This window comes from Lissotriton helveticus, chromosome 1_1 (assembly GCF_964261635.1).
Source record: "Lissotriton helveticus chromosome 1_1, aLisHel1.1, whole genome shotgun sequence".
NCBI lineage: Eukaryota > Metazoa > Chordata > Amphibia > Caudata > Salamandridae > Lissotriton > Lissotriton helveticus.
Window position 1 is genome coordinate 60,435,300 of NC_136057.1, and position 11,661 is coordinate 60,446,960.

General features: G+C 42.0%; 1 protein-coding gene across 3 annotated transcripts in view; it reads left to right on the plus strand.

Annotated features, from left to right (window-relative positions):
- The window catches only part of LOC144823617 (uncharacterized), a 75,790-nt gene extending 64,383 nt beyond the window's left edge, over window positions 1–11,407 (plus strand). For all 3 annotated transcript variants that reach the window (XM_078682320.1, XM_078682397.1, XM_078682482.1), the window contains one exon: window positions 8,997–11,407. In XM_078682320.1, coding sequence (XP_078538446.1) covers window positions 9,705–10,454 — 750 coding nt within the window. In that variant the 5' untranslated portion in view covers window positions 8,997–9,704 and the 3' untranslated portion in view covers window positions 10,455–11,407. The remainder of the gene's footprint in view (window positions 1–8,996) is intronic.
- Window positions 11,408–11,661: the final 254 nt, after the last annotated feature.

Consider the following 11,661-nt stretch of genomic DNA (forward strand, 5'->3'; position numbering starts at 1 on the left):
ATAAATGTTTATGTACAAAGAAAAACTCCAGAGGAATCCCATCCGAACCTGCTGTCATTAGGGCAGGTGATTGAGAGAGTGCAAGCTCAATTTCCTCACATGAGAATTCCATGCCCAAATGGGCAGTCATCAAGTCCTAACGTTTTTTTGTAGCGCTATCCATCTCTACAATAAAAATGCGTAGGAAGTCAGACAGCCAGGTGGATTGATCTATATGAATATCAAGAGCGGGGCTGCCCTGATCCTGCAGAAGAAGGGCATTTACCACCCTCCAAAATGCCTTGCTATCTTTACTCCTCGAAGCCTCACACAAATTTACCTATACTTCATTCCGTAACTCCTTTTTTCTCACCCCCCTAGCTGTCTTATAGTCAGCTCGTATCTTCCTTATCAAATCTTTGTTTCTGGGACTTGTTTTAAGAGCAGTGTAAAGATCTTTGGATGCCTTCGAGCAATTTGTCTCAAACCCCCTTATCGTCGATGGAGTGTTTCTTGTACCTGGATATAAAAGATTAGAATTTATAGATGTTAAAATTTTACTAAATGCTATTACTACTTGATGACTATCAGTGTTGGAGTCTAAGCAGGATTCAGTGTCAGGTAACACCTCTTTTACAACTTTTGGGAGGAAGGTAATAGGGTTAATTTTCTCCCATTTAAGAGTAGATCCATTTTTCCTAATCGGTTTTGGGGCATTTATAGAGCTTGACTTAGCAGAAGAGGCCAAACAAAACAAAAAAAGAAGGAAAGCATGATCACGGAACTCTGTCAACTTGGCTATGGAGGACTTAATACATCTCTTCAAATTGGTCTGAAAAGTTTTTAAAATCAGTTGTCGAGCTAACTCCAGTACGTTGAAAGCTGGGGAGGGTTTGACCAGTCGTGGAATGACACAGATTTATTATAACTAGGTCCCAAGTTAATGGAAAAACTGTTTTAAATGTTTCCGTAGTTATGATGCATAAAAATGGACTAGTAACGAATCATTCGTGTCAGTTACCCCACTAATACGTTTGTCCGAATTGGGGCTAGAGTACACATGAAAATCCCCAGCTCAGATAAAAAAACTTGAACATGTGTGGTATGTTAACAGAACTCCCAAATATTCCCGCCAACTCATCTATCACCTGTGTAGGAATCTTAAAATTATTATTCTAAAACTGAATCCGTAACAAATCAATTTCCCCAGAACCTTCAGTCGTGATAACATGAAAATGGGGCACGTTATTGATAAAGGTCACATTACCTAGGGTAATCCTGTTTGCTATAATTCTGAGTAGATCTACCTGCTGCTGATGGAACTGCTGGCATAACAAAGGAGCTGTAGCCATTTACATAGACCGACTCCTCTGTCCAATTTTCCTTAAAGCAGATAGTATCAGAATTCGTAAACACTTTATGCGAATTTTGATTATCCTTTTTGTTTTCATAGCCCACTATATTACTGGAGAGAAACTTTATATCACTTAGGGACTCCTGCGACCGAATCGCTGTCGGTACTGGTAAGAAGGATGATGTAGGGTCAATTGGTAAGGATGTAATACTGCTCAGTGAATCTTAAACAACCAACTGAATCCTCTCCATGGGTACTAAACCAGAAACCGTTTGATAATCGTTATAAAGTACAGACTGAGGAGGCAAATGATTTAGTGGAGAGATCAGTCAAACACATGCTTCCATATCTTCCAACAAAGAGTACCTATTTGATAGAGCAAGGGCATTAAAAGCCACCTGGGCAGGCTTATGACCAGTTCTCACTAAAGAAAGGCCCTGAGTGAGTACGGTGGAACTACGTACTGGTGCGACCTATAGGAAAAGCCCAACGAGACTGCATACATCTGAGAATGGAGTGAAGGGGCAACCGGTAAACTCCCTAACCGCTCCCTCACAAGCCATTCATTATCAAAATTTAAAATAACCAGTCAATATTGGTTGTTTTTCATCAGACCTAATTCACTGCGTTCTTCTCGTCTTGATCAAATGATTTTGGATGAGATGACCTTTATTTTAGTTTTGAGTCATTCAGTATCGAGCCTTGGCCATCAGCTGAAGTGAAGATTTTGTAAGATTGGGATGTAGCAAAGGGACGTTGACTAAAAGTTTAACACTGTGACAAGCTGCAGGAGTCCATGTATTGGTGATTTGGTCTGCTATGGGCCTGAGTAGATGGGGGATTTACCTTAACCTGTGGTCTTCATAAGTCATGTGATTGCCCCTTACCCATAGAATCATGTATGGTCACCTGCGGTAGGCAACACCTAGAGACCAGATCTACATGGTCTGGACCTTTAGGATCCCTGCTGGGTGCCACTGATTTTCAACACAAGGATGACCAATAGAATTAGAGGGCGATTTAACTAACTCACGACCAAGGATCATGTTTTCACAATTAGTGCACAAATTATGACTTTCACCCAACATAGTTTTAAGGATTTTTACAGACATCATAGGGGATGACCTTAGTTGGTGGTAAGAGGATAGAATTAGCTAAACTACCACTGGAATCTACCGTCACTTGTTGTGCTATCCTTGTAAGGTGCAAGCTATAGAATCTAGATAGGTCGCAAAAGTTGTTTAAAGTTATCAAGAGGATCACACCAATGAGGGAAATGTAGTCTCTGAATGTTGGTGCCCATTCATACATGTGGTACTCGCTGGCAATGCGACCTTTCTGATCTTCTCGGCAGGACACTTGGAGGGCAGTGTCGCATGGCCTCGTTTTCATTTACCATTTATGGAGGTAGCGTTGTTAGGTTTCCCACTAAATGTAGAGGCACGCTGTGAATGTTCGGGAGTTGGTACAGAGACTGCTGGCAATTCTGGAAGAGAAACCCCATCTAGTTTTGTTACTCCCCCCTTGGTTGTAGAAACAACTAGATGACTGCCCTGCCCCTGACCCCAACCAAAGTCTCTTTTCTATAAGTGGGATTTATTTTTCTAAAGCCGATGTTGCCTTGGCCAGAAAGGTATCTAAAGAAGTAATAGTTACCTCCTCTGTTGCTCTCAGATTTTTCTTGCCCATGGTGGGCGTGTAACAGGGGAGTGTAGAGGTTAAAGGGGGGGCCCCAGCCTAGCCTCCGCCGACGAGCGTGGATGGCCCCGTGCAGGGGTACAGGCATCTGCCTTGCAGCATGTCCTGGTGCAGGAAGAGTGATGTGGCGTGCGGTGGAGCCTGGGGGTTGTAGTCAGTGCCCCGTCTCTGCTCAGATGCTTCCCCAGGGAATCTCTAATAGAGGGCTCTACCTTGCACTCACTTCAATTGTCCAACTTGAGCATAATTGGAGACTTGAATTTTCATCTTGATCTAATCAACAATAAAGAAATCCATGACTTTACTAATGTCATGGCCACTTTCCAATTAGCTCAGTTATTAAAAACATTCAGCTACTAGGCTGGCCATCTGCTGAAACCTGAGTTTTACAACCTGGCCACCCTTCAAACTGCTCCCCCTATTCCAGTGACCTGGTCAAACTATTATTTGGTGCCTATGACAATTGATACACCTAGCGTTGAAAAACACATTACTGGTAACCCCACAATGAGAAGGTAGTGGCATAAACTGGACCCATCTGTCTTTTCAAGGTTAATTGAAAGGAGTGTGCCTCTATTAGACTCCAATATAGAACGGGAGGAGACTTCCACCAAAGCATGGCTCAACTCTGCCTTGGATCATTTTTTTCCTGCCAAGCTCTATAAAAGTAGGAAGCAGCCCCCCAGTTGCTTGGTTCTATAAAGCATTGCTCATAAAAGAAGCAATTCAAACAACTAGTGTGCGCTTGCTACAAATCCTATGATGCTGCAGCATCATGCTGAATGCAATACTTGAGAGCGATTAAATGCTACAAGAAACTGATTAAAACAGCCCGTGTCAAAAAATGTTGCCGACCAATCAAAAGCAGCAGCAAGCTTTCAAAAGTAATCTTCTTTGTTGTGAACATCCTGATTAAACCCACCTCCACTCCTGGATTAGCGGAAGCTTCTAACAGCCACTGTAGCAAGCTTGGTCAGTTATCTTTACTTTAACAGGGGTGAGAAAACAGTCTAACCTGTCTCTCTTGATACAGGGACCTACCACTCACAATGGGCTACCTTGGACCAATTGGCTCGACTTAACACAGATTCTATCACCACCTTAATGCGTCAAGTGAAATCTGGATCTCCAGATAACCCATTTAAACCTGATATTATTTTAACATTTCAGGAGAGCGTCACACCCATATTTCTAGAATTAGCCAAACTCTTGCTGAGCACTGAAGAAGTATCAATATCATGGAAACATGCCAAGGTTATACTTCTTCTAAAAAGCCTTCGCTAAATGCCACTCAGCCAGAAAACTATCGACTTATTTCTCTTCTGTCGTTTCTGTCCAAGGATGGGGAGAAACATGGTAACAATCTCCTAACTAAAATATTAGAACAATATAAACTATTAGATTGTTCCCAAAATAGAATTCGATCAAACAGCACCAAAATTGCTATTTTAACAGTTACTGAATCCCTTTGCAGTACTGCAGAGGCTGGCAAATCCCAGGCTCTGATACTCCTAGATTTAAGTGCGACCTTCGACACTGTCTCACATGCAATAATATTAACTCGCCTTGTTTACCTTCTTTTTAAAGGAGTGGTGTTATGATGGTTCTCTCTCTTTCCTCATTGACCTGCCGCACGAGGTTGACTGGTCATCCTTGGAACTCTAGTTTGTTCCAGGTCTTCCGATCACTCTAGGAGTGGTGGTTGCTGAGGCAGGTGTGTGGCATCTCTGTCTGATGAAAGAAGCTACAATAAAACGTATCTATACCTTCATATTTGACTTCTGGTTGTCCCCTACTTGAACAAGTGGTCTTTTAAAGTTAAACCCTCCCCTTTCGCCTCATCACAAAGAGGACTGGCTCCTGGTGTCCCTCGGGATTTGGAGCTCATTCCTACCCTTTTTAGGTCTTGCCTAGCGTTGCAGCGTGAACGCTCTACCCTCGCTTTGCGAGGCATGCAGTACACACTCTAGTGTGGAAGCTTCATGGAAGCTCCGCCCACTCTCTGCCCATTGGCTTTGGTCTTAAATGCTGCCTTCAGATTGGTTTGAGGCTTGTTTGTCCCTCCTCATTCATCATTTGTATTCTTCCACAGCTATTGGCCCCTTTACTGCTAACACTATTTTCTTCTCTGTCTCCCCACCCCACCAGCCCCGTCCCTCAGTCTGTGACTTTACACCCTCCCCCACTGCCGTTCGTGTTTTCTTGCCTGCTTGCACTTCCGTTTTCATCTTTATTATTGCCACTTTGAAATATGCAAGTTCATGATGCATGCTGTACAAAAACTTCTTGTGTTTAATCAACTCGATTTCGATGTTACTCTAAATATATTATGACTCTAGGCAACATTCGGGGTATGCATGACAACTGATTCCCCTTAGTTCCCAATTGGCATTGTTGTCAGGCCGGAGGAGCGGCAGTGTTTTAACTCCTGCTTAAAACAAGCACTTTTAATAACTTCCTCTCAATTCAGCTCTATAATCTTGTGTACTGAAGTGGCACGCTAACGAAATGCACTTTTTTTTTATTCTGAAGAGACGTTGTGGCACATTTATACATTTGCATCATGTTTACTGTATGATTAACATGCCGATCATTTTCACGGTTCGCCCACTGGCTCGTATACGCTTTGGCTTGTCTCGGGCTGGCTCTACCTGCTAATTAATATATTGGCTCACACACCTCCAACAAAGAGATGAATGGATACATGACCGTGAGCCCCGTAGATGGTAGAGAAATAGACTGGTGCAGACAAACTGACAGTCAGACTCCTTTGCCTCCCGTTAGAATCATCACTTTCAATAACCTGGAAACCTGCACGAAACTCCTGCATGCTCCAACCTCATCCCCCTCACCTATTCGTAGCAGAAGCAGCAGATTCTGAGCTGTGCCCTTCTGTTGCAGAGGAGCACGGCAGAGTCTGTAGAAGCGCAGGGATCCTTAGTCTCTCAGGGCGGGCAACTAAACCTTCCGGGTGCCTTCACACTCAGGATAAATGAATACATTTTGTTCTGTGCTTCAGTCGCCCCTCTGTGAGCAATGTCTGGTAGATGGAGCTCTGTGTTATTAAACACATTCAGAGAGGTAGTTGTGTACAAACAAACAACAGCCACAATACCGTACATTTTGAGCATTTTGAACTTGTCGTTAAATACCTGCTCATCGAGTACCTCATTGGCTGATCATTTTATGGCACTACCAAAATTACATTTGGACACATTTGCTCAACTGTAAAACACTCCCTACTATGGGTCATTTAACAACTCTGGGCTGTGGGGTTAGGTAACCTACTTAGGATGTTATGTAAAAGATTAAATACAAAAATTAATGCAATCAAACTAATCAACCAGCACTGTGAAAACTGACGCATTCTGGCATTTTGTATAAATAATCTTGATTTTCTCATAGATGCGAGTAAAGTAATCTTAATGATATCTGCACACTTTTAACTAATAGCACCGGGCTAACTTTGACAACTAAGCAATGAATACGTTTTCATGTACCCCCAAAACCCCCCCTGCCCCAATCCCCTTGGCAAACTTCATTGCCTCCAAGTGTTTGGGGGATAACCAAGACGCAGAATGAGTCAAATAGTCTAGAAAATGAAAGAGAAGCCGGGAAAACGGATTCACGTGCTACAATCACGTTGGTTAGTCTGTAAGCACTACTTTTATTAATGAGATTCTCATTAGTAAAGCACCACGGTGTACATGTGTGGCGACACTTCACCCATGAGGTACTTGCCAAGCAATTGTTGACACAATCCACACCTTGTGTCTTTTTCAATATATTTATTACGAAGTGCGGGACCTTTCCAAGGGATTTTGCACACTACGTACATTCACTCTAAAAATAAAACTTGTAGGTAAAAAATAATTGGCATTCACAATGTCAATAGCTCTAACTCACAAATGCGAGACCTATTTGCATTGCAGATGCTTGTTAATATTTACATCAGACCTCTGGCAGAGGTAGTGAAATATTTTGGAATATCTCACTAGTGTTGTATGCTGATGACACTCAGCTAATTATTTCCCTGTTGGCAGAGTCGACTGGCTTTTGTGTCAAATCTAAAAACTGTGTATCAGCGTTGGCCAAATGTATGCACGACAACTGTTTAAAACTTAATTAAACAAACAGAGCTCTAAGGAGCAACCAGCCTAGCTGCCTGGATGCAACTTTACATGCCCTCCAGAACGCTACGCTCCATCCAATCTAAACCTGGCCCACATCCCTCGTCAGGAGAGCCAGAACAAAAGGTTTCTCCTTCCATGTCTTCGCTCCAACCCAGATGAAATTCTATGCCTCCTAACCTAAGAAAGATTCAATATCACTTATTGTCCCGGAAACAGTGGAGGACCCAGCTCTTCTCCATCTAGGCTGACTATTTCGCCTCTCTGGGGCTGTGTTTTTAGGATCCTTTTATGTCCCTTGCTGATATTTTCTGACACCCGGACCCTCACCTTCCCCTCAGGGCAGGCAGCTTCAGGTGTTGTGATTTCTAAGGCTCGGCTCCCCTCTTGTAAAGGGTCAAAGTGGTAACAGCCTTGCAGCAAGTGCCTTTATCAGCCACAGGATTAAGATGCAGTGCACACCAATACCCAGCTCAGTAAAAGCCTGAAACAGACCCAAAATGGAGCATGTTCCTACATGTTCGCCTCCCCTGTTAGTACCTCATAAGTAGCTACCTGTGCACTTCCTCAGTTTTTATGTCCCCAGCGAGCTTCTCTAAAGATGCTTTTGATCCTTCCACGCTATTATGGCGTGTGTCTATTAGTTCATTACCTGATGTCTGCTGTGTTCATTGTATCACTCCCCTGCTTTAGCTGTCAATGAACCCTGCTGAGCGAGTATGCAGCCATAAGGGAGCTGAATGTAAGAAATATCCAGAGGTGTAAGTGCTGCACTCCCCCTCAAGCAATGGACATCTTGTCTTATTCTTCCAATGCTCCATCCACTGACCGAGGAGCATGCTGGCACCAAACGCAAGACATTTAGCTAGATACCCCGGTAAAGGCAGAAAAAGATCAAAAACAGACACGTACTGGCAGCAGAGATATCGCAGGTATATTATTAGTTGTGATGGAATGACTATAATAAATGGTGCAATCTTCCAACAAGTGCTTTAACCCTTCCCTAGGAATGTGGCAAAAATAACTTAACAAACAGAAACGTAAAGACAGGAGTTAGAACTTCAGCTCCTCCAGTGTAACCTGTGAAGTACTGTCAAGAAGAGTGTGAATGGAGCTACATTTGTTATATACTTCCTGAAGCGTTACATTTATTATATACTTCCTGGAGCATTAGCTTTATTATATACTTCCTGGAGCGTTACCTTTATTATATACTTCCTGGAGCGTTAGCTTTGTTATATACTTCCTGGAGAGTTACGTTTATTATATACTTCCTGGAGCATTCGCTTTATTATATACTTCCTGGAGCGTTCCGTTTATTATATACTTCCTGGAGCATTAGCTTTATTATATACTTCCTGGAGCGTTACCTTTATTATATACTTCCTGAAGTGTTAAATTTATTATAAACTTCATGAAGAGTTTTCTTTGTCATTTAGTCTTGAAAGCCTTACTGTTGTCATACACTTCCTGAAACTGAAGTGACAGCAACACATCCTGATCCATCTCTTTTTACACAATACCTTCTTGTTTAAATGAAATCTTACCCATGTGTGTCTTCGTAAAGCTGTACTTCTAGCAAGTGGGCGCTCCATGTGTGCTCTTTCTGTACTTAGTTACTCTGTGAACACTGAAAAATCACCTCCTTTTCTGAATTAAGTAAGATTTATGTGTTCAGTAGAACATTTAGTTAAATATCTGTGCATGGTGAAATATCTCTTGGTAACGTTCATAAATGGTCATGACGAGATGTATTTTACAACTAGTTAAATATTGTGTATTCACATACTCTTACATTTCCATTTAGTGATTTTAAATCTCTTTGCATCCAATAGGAAACCAGCCTTGAATGCACAAATGATCGTGAATAAAGACAGTAATCGTGCAAATCTGAAAAAAGTGGTAAAAAAATGAGCTCCAATATTCAGGAAAAGATCTGCACAGTCAGAGACTGAGAAACCTGAACATAAACTGATAGATCCTCGAAGAGGCAGTGAAGAGCAATTCAGTGGATGTAAGAGTCTGAGCTGCACCTCCACGGAACAGGACTAAGAAATGACCTCTAGAAAATTAAGGCAACAACACTAACAAACCACTTCCTGTATTAACAGGCCTCCACCACCAGCTTTGATAATGTGTTCGGTATGAGGTGGATACAGCATTGCTCTGCTTCCTGTGATGATGACAGACCACCATTGAGCACGCTAGGTATATTGTAAACTCTTCCTGGCCAAACCACAGGAGCAAGAGAAAAGCCCATGGGAGTGGGGCCAGACAACTAAGGGCAAAGGAAAGAGAGGGTCTCTGATCTAAAACAGACTGTCCCAATTTGCTTCGACCAGAAGGAAGACTAATCTTTACTCATAAACATGCAAAACCATTCCTCAATCTAAAGACATAACCACCTACAAAGAAGCTTTACTTTCCACAATTATAATGTGTAGTTGGTGAGTCTTGTATTTCATTGTGAAATCTGAAATCAACCATCCAAAATACCACACACATACAAGGAATGTGAGAGGAACACAAGTGCTTTATCAACCATGTTAGCTCCTCAGGAAACCCAGTCACGGGATGCAGATAATTATAAACCTGACCCAGAGACACTAACCAAGAAAGAGAAATCATACACAAGCAGCAAGAGCTTTGGTTTGTCATCACTACTAAAGCGCCATCAGCACACACACACAGGAGAAGCAACGTGCAATTGCAATGAATGTTTGAAGAACTTTAGTCAGTTAACACTCCTAAAAGATCATCAGCGAACACACAAGGGGGGAAAACCATACCATTGCACTGAATGTGTGAAGGGCTTCAGTCGCTTATCACTACTCCAAATACATCAGCGAACACACACAGGGGAAAAACCATACCATTGCACTGACTGTGTGAAGAGCTTCAGTCAGTTACCAAACCTCAAAAGACATCAGCGAACACACACAGGGGAAAAACCGTACCATTGCACTGAATGTGTGAAGAGCTTCAGTCTGTTAGCACACCTCAAAATACATCAGCGAACACACACTGGGGAAAAACCATACCATTGCAATGAATGTGGAAGTATTTTTTGTGATTCCTCAACTCTCAGGAATCATCAGCGAACACACACAGGAGAAAAACCATACCATTGCAGTGAATGTGTGAAGAGCTTCAGTCGGTTATCACACCTCAAAATACATATGAGAACACACACAGGGGAGAAACCATATCATTGCACTGAATGTGTGAAGAGCTTCAGTCAGTTTTCAAACTTCACAATACATCAGCTAACACACTCAGAAGAAAAACCATAGCATTGCAGAGAATGTGTGAAGCGCTTTAGTGGGTCATCAGACATACAAAAACATATTCGAACACACACTGGGGAAAAACCATACCATTGCAATGAATGTGGAAGCAGTTTTAGTGATTCCTCAAATCTCAGAAATCATCAGCGAACACACATAGGGGAAACGCCATTACAGTGCCAGGAATGTATGAAGAGCTTTAGTATGTTATCAATTCTGCGGAGACATCAGTGAACACACACTAGATCGTAGCATTCTGAATGATCTGTAAGGTGCTTTTGTGTTGCTGGAGCTGCCAAATAAACAGTGTTCTCATAGACCAGCCTTGCCCAGAGGAAGGAGTTCTTCGATATAATATGTACATCAGAAGAAAGGCTACATCTTCAGTAGCCAAAGATAGTAGAAACTAATGCTTTCCACCGAGTTCATTTTAACAAAGTGCTGAGTCCGGGAAGTTCTTCCTGCTGCCGATCATCATCACCACGACCACCACCCAACCACACTGCCAGTCAGGAAGAGGAACGAGACTGCTCTTCAGCACACCCATCCTTCTACATAACACACTACAGGGGCTTGCTTCAGGGTCAAACTCACTTTCCTTACACGTTATCAGCAACACGTTCAAAACTGAACAAATTATATTTAGGAACAAGTGGTTTGTATGGCCATCGGTGGCATAATACATTTGAAACCCAATACTTTAAAAATCTGTATGAATGATACATAACCAAACATCCAAACACCACCCATGTATGGACATCCAAGAGCCTTTAAAAACCACACTACAGACGTGTGTACCAGGATCAAACTCAATTTACTTTAACATTAACATGAACTAAATTATGATACAGCAGAAACAATCATGAGGCTATGAAATGTACACAATGATGACTAGATTTTACATATTAATATGAAATGTATGTTTTTAGATATGTAATAAAACAACAAATGTATTTGAATTCATGGTATTTGACTGCTGATTGTATAGGAGATCTTAAATGTGATTTATTCCCTAAATTGTAAAGATAATTTGTGATGTCAGCAAGGAGCCTAGTTTATTTGGCAATAGAGGGGTCAAATCTCAATAACGTGACTGCTTTCAGCTGGGATTCTGGCGCAGGTGGAATCAGAGTGGACTTTTCTCGCCAGTGTGCCTTCTCTCAGAGTGAGAGGCGGTTCTTTGCTTGAGATGGTACTACCTCTCCTTCTGTGT